Source organism: Hypanus sabinus, chromosome 15 (assembly GCF_030144855.1).
Source record: "Hypanus sabinus isolate sHypSab1 chromosome 15, sHypSab1.hap1, whole genome shotgun sequence".
In the NCBI taxonomy this organism is placed as follows: Eukaryota; Metazoa; Chordata; class Chondrichthyes; order Myliobatiformes; family Dasyatidae; genus Hypanus; species Hypanus sabinus.
The window spans coordinates 81,033,864-81,051,758 of NC_082720.1; the positions used below are offsets into that span (position 1 = coordinate 81,033,864).

At 41.0% G+C, this 17,895-nt stretch overlaps 1 protein-coding gene across 5 annotated transcripts in view; it reads left to right on the plus strand.

Moving 5' to 3' along the window:
* LOC132405626 (organic cation/carnitine transporter 2-like) overlaps positions 1-17,895 on the plus strand; it is a 76,778-nt gene that overhangs the window by 33,598 nt on the left and 25,285 nt on the right. For all 5 annotated transcript variants that reach the window (XR_009515933.1, XR_009515934.1, XM_059990585.1 and 2 more), the window contains exons 5-6: positions 5,290-5,416; positions 13,481-13,581. Coding sequence is in view for 3 of the 5 variants with exons in the window: in XM_059990585.1 (XP_059846568.1) it covers positions 5,290-5,416; positions 13,481-13,581 (228 nt within the window). In the remaining 2 variants the exon portion in view is untranslated. The remainder of the gene's footprint in view (positions 1-5,289; positions 5,417-13,480; positions 13,582-17,895) is intronic.

Below are 17,895 nucleotides of genomic sequence, written 5' to 3' on the forward strand. Positions count from 1 at the left end.
CTTACTCCCTGATCTTTATCTCCACTTTCTTTTCTCCCTTGCCCCCTTGTTTCTCTCACGTTATCTTTCACTTCAAACTCTCTCCCTCACTCATCCTCCTCTTTTTTTCTCAGGGGGATACTTCAGCAGAGAAAGGCAATGTAGTTGAACATGTCACCTGCAAATTCAGCAGCTTTCATTCTCATATTGTGTGTCGATTAACCCAGTTCTTAAAGTGCAGGAGTCAAGTAGATGCACATCTGATAATATTGAAGGCAGCTGAGCAACATCCAAGCAAAGAGGTGCGGGCATTGTGCACCATGCCAATTCAATTCTGATGGTTCATCGCCGTGTCACAGCATGCCAGGGAACACTGATTTATAGTAGATAACTTTAATAATGGCACTTATTGCTGATAGATACGTGCCCTTATGAAGTTGTTAGTAAGCTATTTTCTTAAAGTGTCAAATTAACGTCCAGTTAAAGTGAACAGAATGAGAATTTAGATCCAGTGACAATGGAGGGAAGAAGCAACATATTTTAAGTCAAAATAAGCTGCTGATTGAGAAAGGCGGATCTTTGCCAATGACACAGGATTGATGACAATTTTCCGTAAGCCTGTCAGAATATTAAGCCAGCTTTCATACTATTTTCTGCTCTTTGAGATTTCTGAATCAACTTCAAGCTAATAAGAGGGGTATAATTTTGAGGAGAATGGAGGAAAGTATATGGGGGATGTCAGGAGTAGGTTTTTACACAGGGAGTTCTCAGAACATCCTGCCAGGGATGGTGGTAGAGACGGACACTGTATACTGGGGACATGTAAGACACTCTTAGATGAAAGAAAAATGGAGGATTATGTGGGAGGAAAGTTCAGACTGACTGGCATCTCCTTAGAGCAAAGGGTTTGGATGGGGTGGAGTTTGTTAGGTGTGTTCAGGAAGGTTTTCTGACGCAATATGTAGATAAGCCATCTAGAGGAGAGGGTTTTGGGAAATGAACCTGATCAGGTGTCAGATTTCTCAGTGGAAGAGCATTTTGGGGATAGTGATCACAACTCTATCTCCTTTACCATTGCGCTGGAAAGGGATAGGATCAGACAATTTGGGAAAACATTTAACTGAGGTAGGGGAAAATATGATGCTATTAGGCAGAAACTTTGGAAGATTAATTAGGAGCAGATATTCTTGGAGAAATGCACGGACTGAAACACTTGAGAATATAGACATTGAAAAAGAGGATGTTTTGGAGCTTTTAAAAAGCTAAGCATGGAGGAGATACATTCCAGGCTACTGTGGGAAGCGAGGGAGGAGATTGCTGAACCTCTGGCTCAGGAAATGTTCAGGGAACATTTTCATGGTATTCTGCATAGGCATGTTCCATTGAAGCAGGGAAAGGATGGTAGGGTAAAAGAACCATGGTGTACAAAGGATGTAGAAACTCTAGTTAAGAAGAGAAAAGTTTAGGTAAGGTTCAAGAAACTAGGTAATGTTAAGAGCTCTAGAAAATTACAAGGTTGCTAGGAAGGAGCTTAAAAATGAAATTAGGAGAGCGAGAAGGGGCCATGACAAGGCCTTGGTGAGCAGGATTAAGGAAAACCCAAGGCATTCTACAAGTATGTGAAGAGCAAGAGGATGAGCCATGTGAGAATAGGACCAATCAGGTGCAACAATCAAGTGGGTTCAAGGAGGTAGCGGACGTACTTAATGAATACTTCGCTTCAATATACTCCAGGGAAAGGGACCTTGGCAGTTGTGGGGATGACTTACAGCAGACTGAAACACTTGAGAATATAGATACTAAGAAAGAGCATGTGCTAGATCTTTTGAAAAGCGTTAAGTTTGATAAGTTGCTGAGCCCAGACAAGATATACCCCAAGATACTAGGGGCAGTGAGGGAAGAGATTGCTGACCCTCTGATGCACCATCAATAACTCACTCTGAGACGTAAAGGTGAGATATCGGCTTTTATTGACTGGAAGAAGGAACAAGCAGTGGTTGATCACCATACTACATCCTGGAGACAGAGAGGCCGGGCTCAGACCTCAATCGCCTTTATACAGGGGTCTGTGGGAGGAGCCACAGGAGCAGTCAGCAGGGGGCGTGTCCAGACAGATATATGTAGTTCACCACACCCTCTGGTGATGATTTTTGCATCATCAATAGGGACGGGAGAAGTACCAGAGGATGAAGGGTTGCAAATGTTGTTCCCTTGCTCAAGAAAGGGAGTAGAGATAACCCAGAAAATTATAGACCCCTGAGGCTTACTTCAGTAGTGCGCAAGTTGTTGGAGAAGATCTCGAGAGGCAGGATTTGTGAGCATTTGGAGAGGCATAATCTGATTAGGGATTGTCAGCATGGCTTTGTCAAGGGCAGGTCATGCCTTTCAAGCCTGATTGAATTATTTGAAGATGTAAAAAGCATATTGATGAAGGTAGAGTAGTGTACGTAGTGTATATGGATTTCAGTAAGGCATTTGAGTAAGATTCCCAATGCCAGTCTCATTCAGAAAGTATGGAGGCATGGGATCCAAGGAGACCTTGCTTTGTTATTCCAGAACTGGCTTGCCCACAGAAGGCAAAGGATATTTGTAGATGGTTTGTATTCTGCATGGACCCATTGTTTTCTGCAAGGATCTGCTCTGGGAGCCCTCCTCTTTGTAATTTTTATAAATGACATGGATGAGGAAGTGGAAGGGTGATTTAGTAAGTTTGCTGATGACACAAAAGTTGGGGGTGCTGTGATTAGTCGGAGGGTTGTCAGAGGTTACAGCGAAACATAGATAGGATGCAGAACTGTGTTGAGTAGTTCTACCCAGATAAGTGTAAAGTGTTTCATTTTGGTAGGTCCAAATTGAAGATAGAATACAATATTAATGGTAATATTAATATTGGCAGTGTGGTAGATTAGCACTGGCACACTTGGCAGTGTGTGAGATTAGAGAGACCTTGAGTTTTGTGTCCATAGGACACTCAAAGCTGCTTCGCAGTTTGACAGTGTTGTTAAGAAGGTGTATGGTGTGCTGCCCTTCATCAACCATGCAATTAAGTTCAAGAGCCATGAGGTAGTGTTACAGCTATTTAGGACCTTAGCTAGGCCCCACTTGGAGTACTGTGTTCAATTCTGGTCACCTCACTACAGGAAGAATGTGGATATTATAGAAAGAGTGCTGTGGAGATTTACAAGGATGTTGCCTGGATTGGAGAGCTTGAGAACAGGTTAAGTGAGCTTAGCCTGTTCTCCTTGTAGTGACAGTGGATGAGAGGTGACCTGATAGAGCTGTATAATGAGAGGCATTGATCCTGTCGATAGCCAGAGGCTTTTACCCAAGGCTAAAATGGCTAATACATAGTTGTAAGGTGCAGAGGCAATGTCAGGGGTAAGTTTTTCACACGGAGCGTACTGGGTGTGTGAAGTGCACTTCCAGTGAAGGTGGTAGAGACAGATACAATAAAATCTTTTAAGAGCCTCTTAGGCTACATCCACACTAGAGTGGATAATTTTGAAAACACTGCTTTTGCATAAAAATAATAGGCGTCCACACCAGGCATTTTTGAAACTATCTCTGTCCACATTAAAACAGGTATTTGGGCAAATCTCCTCCTGCTGGGTATGCGCAGGACAAATCTACAGAAAACAAGTGACTTGTTTGGTGTCAAATCTCACCGTGAAAGACTCAGTGCGTGTTTGTCCAGTTACAGACAAGAAAAACTTCAAAGGAAATTGCCAAATGAAGGACAGCTGTTGGCTTTCATGCAGGAGGACTTAAAACTAAAAGAAAAACAAATACTGGAGCATTTGGAGGCAACTGACAGGGAGTTCACGGACAGTATGACCCAGCTGATGACAAACTTTGAAAAAACTGACTAAATCTGTTGCAGAGGGATTTGCAATGATGAAGAATATGATGGCTCCTCCCCCAGTACTTTTCACTGCCACAATACCAGCCTCACAGCCACTACAACAGCTACACACACAGACCCCCCGGGTGGCCCCACCAACATCTTCCCCACTCCCTGAAGGCATTTCCTACAGCCATAGTCCCTTCACCAATGAAAGGGACAACAGCTACAACTAAATGCAATAAGGCTTGTTACTGGGCAAAAGTGAAATTTGTTGTTACCTCATTTGTTTGCCTTTACTCTTGCCATATCTTTCTGTATTATTTTGCTGTATTTAACATGTGCAATAAAATGAGTTACTCGGCAAAAGTGATTTTATTTTTACCTGAATAAAATGGAAACTTACAATTTTCCTTTTTTGGCCTTAACATTTTCACGTCTATGCCAAACATAAGCTACTACTTAAAAATGATATTTTGGAAGTAATGACACTTGCATCTATTGAATGTTTGCACAAGCAATACATTAATAAAGCACCTTGTTAAAAGTATAAAACATGTCTGCGTCAGTGTTATCTTGTATTTCCATACAATATTACATTAGGCTGTTACACATCTATTGTCAGAGAAATACTTGCATAAATAGGTAAACCACCTTCATACAAGCAAGGACAGAAAACAGGACAATGTGAGTATACTTATTTATTCAGTAAGTTATGGGTCAAAGTATTTGGTGAGTACATTTCTAACTCTTCTGGCTTCAGTTTTGTTGCCATCTGTTCTAAAATTGTTAGGTTGTGTGGGGGGGGGGAATTATCTGTCACATTGCAAAGCTGCAGTAACATTCTGCTCAGGGACAGGCTCCTGAAGCCACCCACCATTGTTGTTGTGGTGTTGGAAGTTGCATTCAAGAAAACTATGAAATACCACGCTGCCGCCACCATCTATTCCGGCTGGTCATGACAGCGTTTTTAAAAAGCTTCAGTTACCCTGTACACACTACACCGGCCAATTGGTATTTTCAGATTTACACACTCTGGAGAGTGTGTAAGAAAAGCTCTTTTTTTCAGGGGAGGAAAATGCCATTTCAGTGTGGACAGAAGGTAAAAACGAAGTGAAAACACTTCAGTTACAGATTTATCCAGTCTAGTGTGAATGTAGCCTCAGATAGGTACACAGAGCTTAGAAATATAGAGAGCTATGTGGTAGGGAAATTTGAGGCAGTTTCTAGAGTAGTTTACATGGTCTGCACAACATTGTGGTCCATGCAGCCTGTGCTGTAGAGTTCTATGTTCTATGATCTTAGATGAGGTTGAAGTGTTGGCATCATGGGCTGAGGGGCCTTTACTGTGCTGTAATGTTCTATGTTTCTAGGAGATTAAATTACATTATGTCATGTGATTAAAAAGTATTTCGACTTGTGAAAATATTTGTGAAGTCAGTATACTAAAATAACACTTCTACTTTCAGGTTTATTCCTGAATCTCCACGCTGGTTGTTGATAAAAGGAAGGGTAAAGGAGGCAGAAGAAATACTCCAATATATTGCAAAGAAAAATGGTGTCACTCTCCCAGAGGTGCTTTTCAGTGAACCTGAGGTATCAGCCGCCATGTTTCTGCTTAATGAGTGATCGGTTAGCTCAATAATAGAGACCAGTTCATTAAAACAAAAATATTTCTTCCTTATCCCATCTCTTTTTGCTGAAGCAAGATTCCATTGATGTTAAGTCAGATGTGAACTCTGCTGCTGTGTGTAGGTAATTTCAGCTCCACTTTCACCCAGCAGGAGCGTTCTCCATGTATTGATTAGATCATAAGAACGCCGATGAACACTTCCCCATAAATTTTAGCAACAACAATATTATCAGCAAAGCACAGAGAAAAATTCAAATGTGTTTGACAATACTGTATTTTGTATTGATTAAATTTGCTTCTTCTCTTCTTAGTAATGTAGGCAAGTATGCCATATGCCTTCTTAACAAGTTTATCTATATATGCTGCCACCCTCAGGGACACTTGGATGTTTCCATTTAGCTCCCTTAACCACATTATTGATATATAAGTAAGAACCCAAGCATTGATTTCTACTTCAACACACCAGTCATCATCTGCCCCCCCCCCCCCCCCCCAGTCAAAAGCTCTCTTTATTCCTGTGGTCTGTTTCTATCTGTAAGTCACTTCTCAATTCGGGCCGGGCCCATGTTACCCAGTTCATCTGTTAAACTGTACATTTGCCTCTTATGTAATCTTATTGAAAGCTTTGTGAAGGTCTAAATAGAGCACAATCTCTGCTTTACCTTCATCTGTTCCACTAGTTACATCTTCAAAAAACTGCAGTAAATGTGTTAAGCAATTTCCCTTTCAAAAATCAATGTTCACTTTGCCCAATCTGACTAAGATTTTAAATCTATTATTACTTCTTTCACAATAGATTCTAGCATTTACCCCGTTACTGAGGTTAAGTAGACTGTTCTGTAATTCTCTGTTATACCCTTCCTGCTTTTTAAATTGTCATCCCTAATCTGCAGGAACTGGCTCAGACCACTAAGAATCTTAGCAGATAGCAACCAATGCATCTGGGGCTGCCTCCATTGATATTTAGGGATTTCCAGAACATAAAGAATAGGAGATCTGGCCATACATCAAGTCCATGGCTTGCTTGCTACCCCAGCATCACTTTCTCACTTGACTCCTTAATTGTCCATATTGATCTCCTTTGAATGGAGATGACTGAGTCTCCATAAACCCCTGGTGTAGAGAATTCCAAAGGTTCAACACTTTCTGTGTGAAGTAATTTCTCATTATCTCAGTACTAAACAACTTACCCATTATTCTCAGATTGTGCCTCCCACTCCCCAGGTCCTCAGCCAATGAAACAACCTCAAAGTTTCAAGTCTATCAAGCCATTTTTAATATTTTAATTGAATCTCCCATTGTTCTAAATTCTAGAGAAGTCTGACCAAGTCTACTTAATCTCTTCTCATATGGCATTGCAGTAAACAATAATTCTCACGGCACTATCTCAATAGCAAGAACATATTTTCAAAATAAGGAAGTCATGATTTCACACAGTATCTGAGGTGCATCTCACCTAGATCTTCTCTATTCAGAATAAAATTTAGGATCATGTAGCACCATGGTCCCGAAAAACGTTGTCTCATTTTTACTGTGTACCGTACCAGCAGTTATGGTCTAAATGACTTGAAAATTTTCATGTCTCAAATCTTTCATGATTCAAATCCTCTTTTAAATCAGGTGAACATATTACTTGCCACTAATTATCTGTTACACCTGCATGTTGCCCCTGAGCAATTTATGCACAATCACAGCCAGCTCCCTCTGGATATTTGAGTCTTTTTCTGTGTAGTAAATACTGCTTCACTTCCCTGTTCTGTGCTCCAAAGGGCATGACTTAATATTTTTCTACACCACAGTCGATTTACAATAATATTGCCACTCAAAAAGTTTCCCTAGTTTTCCCTGAAGATTCTTTCTGTTCTCCTTCAAAGTCACAGTGTAGCTAGTTTAATGCCTCAAGTTGATAGGGCAGTTTAGAAGTGGCCTGATTTGTTCACCTTCATTAGTTGGGGTATTGAGTTCAAGAGCCACGAGGTAACACTGCAGCTCTATAAAACGTTGATTAGAGTACATTTGTATGCAATGTAGGAGGGAAGGTTAGATTGATCTCAGAGTATGTTAAAAGGACCAAAGGGCCTGTACTAAGCTGTGTTGTTCTAAGGTGTAATATCATCAGCAAACTCTGAAATATGACATTGATCTCCTCAGCCAACTCACTGACATACAATATGAAAAGAGGGGCCCAAGCATTGATCCTTGCAGTACCCTATTTGTTTGTCAATCTTAGGATGATCCATTTATTCCCAGTCTTTGGTTATTTGCTGGTAATCAGAATATAGTCCCGTTCACTTACATGATACTGTGAGATTAAAATTGTTCTTTGATGACAGAGACAATATCATGAATTTTGACATGGCACTGTTAGAATGAACAGACAGTTATTTTTGGGTTGGATTGCATCTATGCTGCTGGTTATCGATTACTGCTCAGCATTCACATCATCCTCTCAGTCCTAATCAACAAGCTTCAAGCCCTGAGCCTCTGTTCCACCCTCTGCAACTGAATCCTTGACTCAGGAAACCATAGTCAACATGGATGGGTGAAAACATTTCGTGCTCACTGACAATCAACAGGCGCACTTCAATGAGTATAAGGATATTTGGTATGACACCAAGGACTCTAGTGAGTTCTACAGATGTACCATGGAGAATATTCTGACTGATTGCCTACTCTGGGATGCACAGGATCATAAGACATATCAGATGGAGGCTCAACTAGCTCCATCATGGATACAAGGCTCCCCACCACAAAGGCAACTATCCAAAGGTGGTGCGTAAAGAAGGCAGCACCCATCATTAAGGACCTTCACTTTCTAGGACACCCTCTTCCCACTAGTACCAACAGAGAGGAAGGTACAGGAACCTGAAAATCCATACTAAGTATTTTAGGAAGAGTTTCTTCTCCACCACCTCCAGATTTCTGAACAGTTTGTGAATCCATGAACACCACCTCGCTATTCCTTTTTTGCTCTTTGCTTTTTATTGTAACTTGTTATACCTGTGTTTTACTGTTGCCTTAAAACAACAAACTTCATGGCCTATGTCAGTGAGAGCCTGCATGTATGCCATCCATGCTCCATCTCTGTGGTCCAGGTGTGACCAACCTTATCTTTTGTGACAGCACAACAAGAATTCACTTTGAGGTCTGGCTGCTGCAGTTACCCACGAAACAGTCTTCAAGTTATCATCCTGTCAGCACAGCCCCAGGGTGCCTGTGCCCTTGTGATAACTTACTCATGCCTTTGATAATCAGGGAAAAAAAGCACAAATTAATTTTACTGAGCTGTTTTAACAGTTACAGTCATATAAAATTTACTTAACATGTCAGTTTTCTTATGTTTTTAACTTAATCAAGAAGACATTCCTGTTTAAGTTATGGGAGACAGTAGGGCTTTGCTTCCAACTGAGTTTAATGCCTTCTATGCCAGCTTTGACCATCAGAACACAGTGAAGCAATTGTGAACCCTCACATCTTCTAATGATCCTATGACCTCGATATCCGAAGCTGATGTGCATGCTACCTTTAGGAAGGTGAATCCATGGTAAACATCTGGATTGGATAGGGTACCTGGTCGTATTCTAAAGACCTGTGCTGACCAACTAACTGGTGTGTTCTCAAAGATCATTAAGCTCTTGGTTCAGCAGTGTGTGCTACCCCCCCCCCCCCCCCCGCCGCTTCAAGCTGGCTTCAATTACACCAGTGCCCAAGAAGAGAATGGTGACCTTCCTCAGAGACTATCACTCAGTTGCACTTACATCTACAGTGAAGAAGTGTTTGGAGAGGCTCATCTCCTACCTTAGAGGCAACTTGGGTCCATTCCAATTTGACTACTGGAGCAACAGGTCCATAGCAGATGCCATCTCATTGGCTCTTTACTCAATACTGGAACATCTGGACAGCAAAAGTACATACATCAGGATGCTCTTTATTGACTACAGCTCAGTATTCAATGGCATAATCCTCTCAGAACTAATCAATAAACTCCAAGACCTTGGCCTCAATACCTTCTTGTGCAATTGGATACTGGATTTCCTTACATATAGACCCCAGTCAGTTCAGATTGGCAAAAACATTTCCTCCACGGTATCCATCAGCACAGGTGTACCACAGGGCTGTGTGCTTCACCCCCTCCCCAGCTCACTTTACTCTAACTGTGTGGCTAAACGCAGCTCCACTGCTAGATTCTAGTTTGGTGATGACACTACTGCTGTGGGCCAAGTCAAAGGTGATGATGAATCAGCATACAGGAGGGAGATTAAAAATTGGGCTGAGTGGTGTCATAACAACAACCTCTCATGCAACGTCGGCAAGACCAAGGAACTTATCATAGACTTCAGGAGAAGGAAGCCAGAGATCTATGATCCAGCCCCCCCCCCCACCCAATCAGAGGATCAGAGGTGGAGGCAGTTAGCAACTTTAAATTCCACTGTATTTTTTCGAGGACCTGTCCTGAGCTGAGCACCCAAGTGCAATTGCAAAGAAAGAGTGGCAGTGCCTCTGCTCCCTTAAGAGTCAGCAGAGATTCAGATGACATCTAAAACTCTAACTAACTTTTATAGCTGTGTGGTGGACAGTATGCTGACTGGATGCACCATGGCCTGGTATGGGAACACCAATACCTTTGAATGGAAAATTCTACAAAAGGTCGTGAATTCAGCCCAGTACATCGCGGTAAAGCCCTCCCTACCATTGAGCACGTCTACATGAAACAAGCAGCAGCCATGATCAAAGATCCCCACCACTCAGATCATGCTGTCTTCTCATTGCTGTCATCAGGTAGGAGGTACAGGAGCATCAGTCCTCATACCACCAGGTTCAGGAACAGTTACTACTCCTAAACCATCAAGCTCTTGAATGAAAGAGGATAACTACATTTGCTTGGCCCCATCATTAAAATGTTCCTACAACCAATGATCTCACTCTAAGGACTCTTTATCACATTACCTCATGTTCTCATTATTTATTACCCTTCACTTAAAGATTCAGAGATCCAAAGTACATTTATTATCAATGTACACAGCATGCAAACCTGAAATTCATCATCTCCAGAGTCACAAAGCAAATAGCAACCATGGAACCAACCGATTCAAAGAAAAACATGAAACATCAAAACCCCTTCCCCCACCATGCAAAAAAATCTTGCAAACAGCAACATGAAAATTCCATCCAAAATCATGGAATATAAACCACAAAATGAAAAGATATATTTCACTACTGTTCCAATCAGTGTTCATTGTCTGCAGGCTTCCCAAAAGGAGTAACAAATAAAGTGACCAGAAATATACCTAGAAACTAGAACACGTCCGAGAAACTGAATCTACGTTCCATGGTGATTGCTCCAAACCTATCCGCCGACAGCACCGAGGGAGAGAGGGATCACTAGAATGCAGGGACCCACCCTTGGGAGCAGCGAGTGAGACAGAACAAGAGACTGCCATACTCAGACACCCGCTCTGGCAGCTGGCAGACTGCGCTGAATGCTCACTCGCATTCACAATCGCCTCGGCGCTTTAATCAGCGGGGTCGGCAAGCGATGGAGTTGATCCTGGGCTCACACCCCACCTCCTGGCTTCCTGGCCTGCATACCGCACACTTTGGTCGCAGCTTTGTGGAAGACTCTCGGAAACAACAAAGCACCAGGTCGCCCGGTCGGCCTGGAATCACACCGCCAGAAAGTACACGAAGGGCCTAATGGTGCTGGAACCATATTTGAAATAAACACAAGATGTAAACAGAGTGAAAGGGACAGCACACTAGCACGGTAGGCAGCACAACGCACTACAGTACCAGTAACCTGGTTTTAATTCCTGCCTCTGCCTGTAGGGAGTTTGTACATTCTCCCTGTGAGCGCATGGGTGCTCCAATTTCCTCCTGCAGTCCAAAGGTGTACTGGTTGATAGGTTAATTAGTCATTGTAAACTTTCCCGTGATTAGCTAGGATCGAATTGGAGGTTGCTAGGCAGTGTGGCTCAAAGGGATGGAAGCACTTGTGCTGACCTATATCTCAATTAATAAACAATAAATAAATAAATGGAATTGCTTTGTGACCCATCTAGAGGACATTGCCTTTGGTAGCATTGTTTATTGGGCCGTCTTCTGCTGGATATCTGCATTTGCAGTTTTTTCTCTGTGTAAGCTGCTTATTTGGGTTACTGTTGAAAATAAGAGATAGGAGAAATGTGTGCCATCCAGTTGGGATGAATGGATTCAGGGGAGCTTTCTCTGGTGACGGACTTGGGGCTTTTGAGAGGGGAGAGCGAAGGAGGATCGGCAAAGGGAAAACCATGAGCTCCAACTTGTGCACATTAGACGGTTTCATTTTAAATGGGCCCTTTTCATTTTTGCTTTTTCTTTATGAACCCTTTAGTCAAATTAAGAATTATAAAGCTAAATCTTCTAATTGTGTGCAGTGTGCTGTCTGTTATTTCATGGTACTGGTTTGTAACAGGGTAACACATCACATAGCATCCACACGAACAGGGAGATTTGGGGACCTTGCACTTCCATCTCCCACGTTTGGCAGGGCCAGAGGGTGTCTCCCTAGACTTACACAGCCAACAGAACCAGAGTGTTACATAAGCAAGACTGATAGTGGATTGAAGTGGGGTTGTAATCATATATCCCAGGAATAAAGAGAAAAGTGCTGAGACTTACAGCAGATCAAAGGATCACATTCCAGCTCATTATTTTCATAATGAGACTAGCCACTCTTAACTCCAGTCTGTTCAAGATGAACAGAATAGAAAAAAAAGACAGGTGAATGAACAAAGCTGTGAATGTAATAGTTCTCACAGGAAATTTTCCATTGTGCATGTTAAGGTGTATTCTGTAGTTATGGGATGTAGCAAATAATAATTTGAACAGCAGCCATTCTTCAGATCTGAATGTCAATTTTAGATTGAATTTAAAATATAGCTCAGAACAATGACTGAGCACCTATGCTCCATCCACCAGAAAAGGCAGGATCTCCCAGCAGCAACCCACTTCAATTTTACTTCCCATTTCCATTCCAACATGTCAGTCCATGGCCTCCTCTATGGCTGTGATGAAGTTGGAGGAGCAACACTCCATGTTCTGTCTGGCTAGACTCCAACCTAATGGCATGAGCATTGATTTCTCAAACATCTGGTAACTGACCTCAGTTCACCATTCCCATTCCTGTTTCCCTCTCTCACATCTTTTCATTATATGACTGTCACCTCTGTATGGTGTTCCTCCCTCTTCCTTTTCTACCAAGGTTATCTACTTCTCCTGTCAGATTTCTCTATCAACAGACCTTTATCTCTTTCACCTATCAGCTTCCCAGCTCTTTACTTCAGCCTTCTCTATCTCCCGGTTTCATCTATCACCTACCACTTTGTATTCCTTCCTCTTCTCCCACACCTTCATGCACTCTTATCATCTTTTTCTCCAGTCCTGATGAAGGGTCTCGTCCCGAATCATCGAAAGCTTACTCTTTTCCAGAGATGCTGCCTGACCTGCTCAGTTTCTCCACCATTTTGTGTGCGCTGCTGGGACTTCCAGCATCTGCAGATTTCCTCGTCTCAGCACAATAGCCTTCCTGGAGCTGCAGAATGGGATTGATTGCAAGCCAGGAAACACTCCTTTGACCTGAGGTGTTGGCATATGCATGAACATAGCTCAGAGACAGAAGTGATTAACATTCAGTTTAGGGTGTCTTGAGTGTTGGTGTGAAATTCTAGTTATTTGAAAATTACATGTAACTCAAAGGAAGCACTGTGAATGCATTGTACAGTAACCTTAGAACTGTCCTGCTGTTACCTTTGATCTTTAGCCATATAATGATGTAATGGTGAGTCAGGGATCCTGTCTTCAGAGTGTCTCCAAATTCTGTCAGCTTGTTTGTAAAGACTGTTTTACTACCAGCAGCAAATCTCTCCAGTGGCTTTCATTGACAGTCACAACAGTGTAAATGTCATCACGGTGAAAATTAATATTAGCAATACTCTACATTAATATGCTTTACATTAACAATAAATGTGTATTTTCTTTTGCTATTTCAGCTTGAAGATATGAGAACCAAATATGCACAGTCTTACACAATTTTCCATCTTGTTAAAACTTATAACATCCGAGTTATTACTGTCATTAATGTTCTGATATGGTGAGTATTTCATGGAACCATGATGCAAAGACTGCTTGTTTCATAAGATCTGACATGGAGCTCTCACCCCACTGGCCCAACCATCCTCTTTAACCATATTTCTGCAATTTTTTATCATTGTAGTGTTAATTTGGTGCTATTTTTAAGGACCCTGTTGAATATGTATCAGTTATCCTTTCAGGGAAATCCTAACCACACATTGCATTAAATTGCTTTTCTTCCCATCGCCTCTGGTTCTTTGGCCTAACACCTTGAGTATGTACCTTCATTAACTTGTCAATTTTACTTTCAGAATCAAAGCCATAATCATGTTTCATATTGCTATCATTGCAACATTTGTTGTTTTGCTGTACATTGAAATGAGTAATTATAATTAAACTATAAATTACAATAAAATATATACATTAAGTTCAATAAGTAGTACAAAATGGGAAGAAAAACAGAAAGAAATGATTAGTGTGGTAATGCACATGGATTCATTGTGCATTCAGAAATCTGATGGTGGAGGGGAAGAAGCTGTTTATAAAATATAAATGAATGCCTTCATGCTCCTGCACCTCCCTGATGGCAGCAATGAGAACAATGTGTGCCCTTAGTGATGTGTTCCTTATTGATGGGAGCCTCCTTTTGGAGGCATCCCATTTTGAAGATGTCCTCAATGCTAGGGACTGTCATGCCCATAGTTGAGCTGCCTGAGTTTTCAACCTTTCGCAACTGTTTCTGATCCTGTGCAGCAGTCCCTCCATGCCTGATGATGATGATGCAACCAATTCAACTGCACTTCGCGAGAGTCTTTGGTGACATACCAAGGCTCCTCAGACTCTTAGCATAGGCACAGTTTTGCCTTCTTTGTAATTGCATCAAATATGTTGGGTCCAAGATAGATCTTCAGAGATGTTGACACTCAGGAACTTTCCACAGCTGATCCCTTGATGAGAACTGGTGTGTGTTTCCTCATCTACCCCTTCCTGATGTTCAATCAATTTCCTGGGCTTCCTGATGTTGATATTGCAATACTATTCAGGCAGCTTATCTATCTCTCTCCTGTATGCCACCTTGTCACTATCTGATATTCTACTAACAATAGTTCTATTACTGACAAATTGATGGAACTTGAACTGTGCCTAGTCATATAATGTCACTTTTATAATGATTGGCTAGAATTTCTTCACAACTCACAGAGAGACATATATATATTGGTCATGGCAAAGCACACCAAAAATATTGATCATTGATTTTACTTAATTGAAATTGCTATTATCACATTGTGATTTTGTGAACATTGATTCTCATAATTAATAATGTCAAATAAAACACTATGTGTCAGTCTCTCTGGGCAGAATAACTTACCTTCTCTACACCATTCTTAAACCCTACTTTTTGGCTCTCTCCTCTAATTCCTTTTGTTTTGTCACCATTTGGGCAACTTTCTAATTTAAGTTATTTCACAGGTCTTTCCACCACAATCCATTGTTTTCTGTCAGATGAAGCTAGTGGCTTCAACACGGTGAGATTATTAACTGTCAATGGCCATGACATGACATCTGAGTCGATAGCCATGGTATGATTAATCCAGCCCAGTGCAATATTTACATGAGTAGTTCAGCTCAGGATGAGAACAAAATTATCTGGCAAAAAGCCTCTCCCCCACTTCTGCCCATGGGACTCCAAATGTTGCTTATTAAATGCAGCACCTGTTAAAACACATCAGAAAATTATATTACCCAACATCTATACTTTTTAATCACAATTAGTACAAACAACTCAAAGTTCACTATGTAGTTTCAAACAAGGTATTAACCCTTTATTTTCACATCTCTCTTAGTCACACAACTTTTAGCTTATTTCGATTACTTCCAAAACCCATTACCTGTACTTAGATATTACTCACTCTTGAAGAACCTGTCTAGGTTTCAATCTTGATGAGTTCTTCTCTGAATCACTAACTTAGCGTCTTCTTCATTAGTCATGGATTTCTAGAGTTGCTGTAGCCAGTATCTCATGAGACACTCTTTTATGCATTCTTTCAAATACCTTGCTTAGTTGTTACTTAGTTCTTTATTGACAATTTTACAACTCAAGTCCAGTCCTCATTCACACAAATATGTATTTCTTTAATTTCTTCAAATTCCTGATGGTGATTTTCCACAATTACCTCAATCATTGGTTCCTTAATCATCAGAGAGTCTGTTTCTGCTTTTACTATTGATCTGGCTGTCCTTTTCACAAGATGTCTCTTTCTAAACATCCTCATATGCTTGTTGTGTTTTATAAACAGTTCACAGTGAGATGTAAAGCTATGTCAGCTATGTTCTCACAGTAATACTGACCATGTGTCAAGCATCCAACTGTTGTTCTTGGTTCTCAACATCCTTTTCTAGCCAGCAGAGTATCGTCCCAAAACCTGATGGGATATTTGATACCACTCCATCTGATACAATCCCAAGCCTTTTTTTAACCCTTTTTCATTAGTAACTAATATTTCTATTTTGACTTCCAGTCCCCTTCTGTTCTTAATTTAAAATCCTTTTACAAACTTTTCTTATGTCTGAAATGTTAGTCATAGGAATCAGTTTAGGCCTTTTTAATCTCAAGCTTGTTTATAATCCATTTATACCTGATTCCCAAACTACCTTCACATTCTGTGGAAGAACATTGCTTGAGCTAAATGTCCATATGACTGTTCAGTTTGTTTTGTCTCCAATATTCCCCTACATCAAAATCAATGGAGTTTAGGAAGCATAGTAGAGTATATTTATGCATTCCTGTTTTACTTCCAGAACAATAACTATTTAATAACCATCAATAATTCTTATATGTGTATAAGTTATCCTAATATTCCGAAGTTCCATTGGACTGCATGTGAAAAATGCACTTCCTAATTTTACCCATAAATTGACAATCATTAATTTTAATATCCTTTATGTTCTCATTGGTTCTCTCACATTCCTTAAAGCTTTCAGAATCTTGATTAGCTCTCTTGAACTCAAGATGGCACTAAATAGGTCTGGAGTGGAAGCACCAATTCCTTTGGATGGAATATCATACAAAGGGTAGTGGGTTTAGCCCGGTACATCACAGACAAAAGCCTCCCTACCATTGAGCTCATCTACATGAAATGCTGACTTAGGAAAGCAGTATCCATCTTCAGAGATCCTCATCACCAAGGCCATGCTCCTTTCTTGCTGCTGCCATCAGGTAGAAGGTACAAGAGCCTCAGGACTGATACCACCAGGTTCAAGAACAGTTACTACCCCACAACCATCAGGCTCTTGAACAAAAGGGATAAGTACACTCATTTGCCCATTTATTGAGATGTTCCCAGAACCAATTATCTCACTTTAAGGACTCTTTATTTTGTTATTTCATGTTCTCATTATTTTTTGCTATTTATTTTATTTGCATTTGCACAGTTTGTTGTCTTCTGCACTCTAGTGGATTTTTCATTGATCCTGTTGTAGTTACGATTCTATACACTTGCAGAGTATCTCCAAAGGAAAATGAATCTCAAGGTTGTATATAGTGGTATATATGCACTTTGATAATAAAGATTACTTTGAAATTTGAACATTGAGAGTAGGTTTAAACAAACTTTGCAGATAAGCAAAGTGCTGGTAAAACTGCACTAGGCCTTCAACATGTCCCAGATGTTTATTGCCCAAAATTAAGCACACCTTTCCAACTGAGGTCTGACCTGAGATAATGGACCTTCCTTTTGTACTGAATACTCTTCAAGATAAAGATTAACATGGTATTTTAATTACGCATAGAAACTATTAATGTGTTGTACACAAGGGCATTCAAATCCCTCTAGTACTTCATAGTCCTAAACTTTTACCATGGAGAAAATAGAGGACCAACTGTGCAGGAGTGTGGACATCAGCGAGTTAGAATGGCGGGAAGAGTATAAAAAGAAGACAGCTTTATAGAGCGGGTGAGGAAGGAGCGGGAGACAGAGTAGGAAGGCTTTATCTCAACGGGGCTTCAGCGATAATGGGTTGAGGTGAGGTAAGTTACTTGTGAAGAATAGGAATAGAAAGTATGTCTGTGAGGCCGGTGTTCTGTACTGGGTGTCAGATGTGGGACGTCTGGGAGACTCCCAGTCTTCCAGACAGCCACATCTGCGCCAGGTGCGTTGAGTTGCAGCTCCTTAGGGACAGGGTTAGGGAAATGGAGATGCAGCTCGATGATCACTATCTGGTCAGGGAAAGTGGGGAAGTGATAGAGAGGAGCTATAGGCAAGTAGTCACAACGAGGCCTCAGGAGACAGATAAATGGTAACAGTCTGGAGAGAGAAGGGCAAGAGTTAGATAC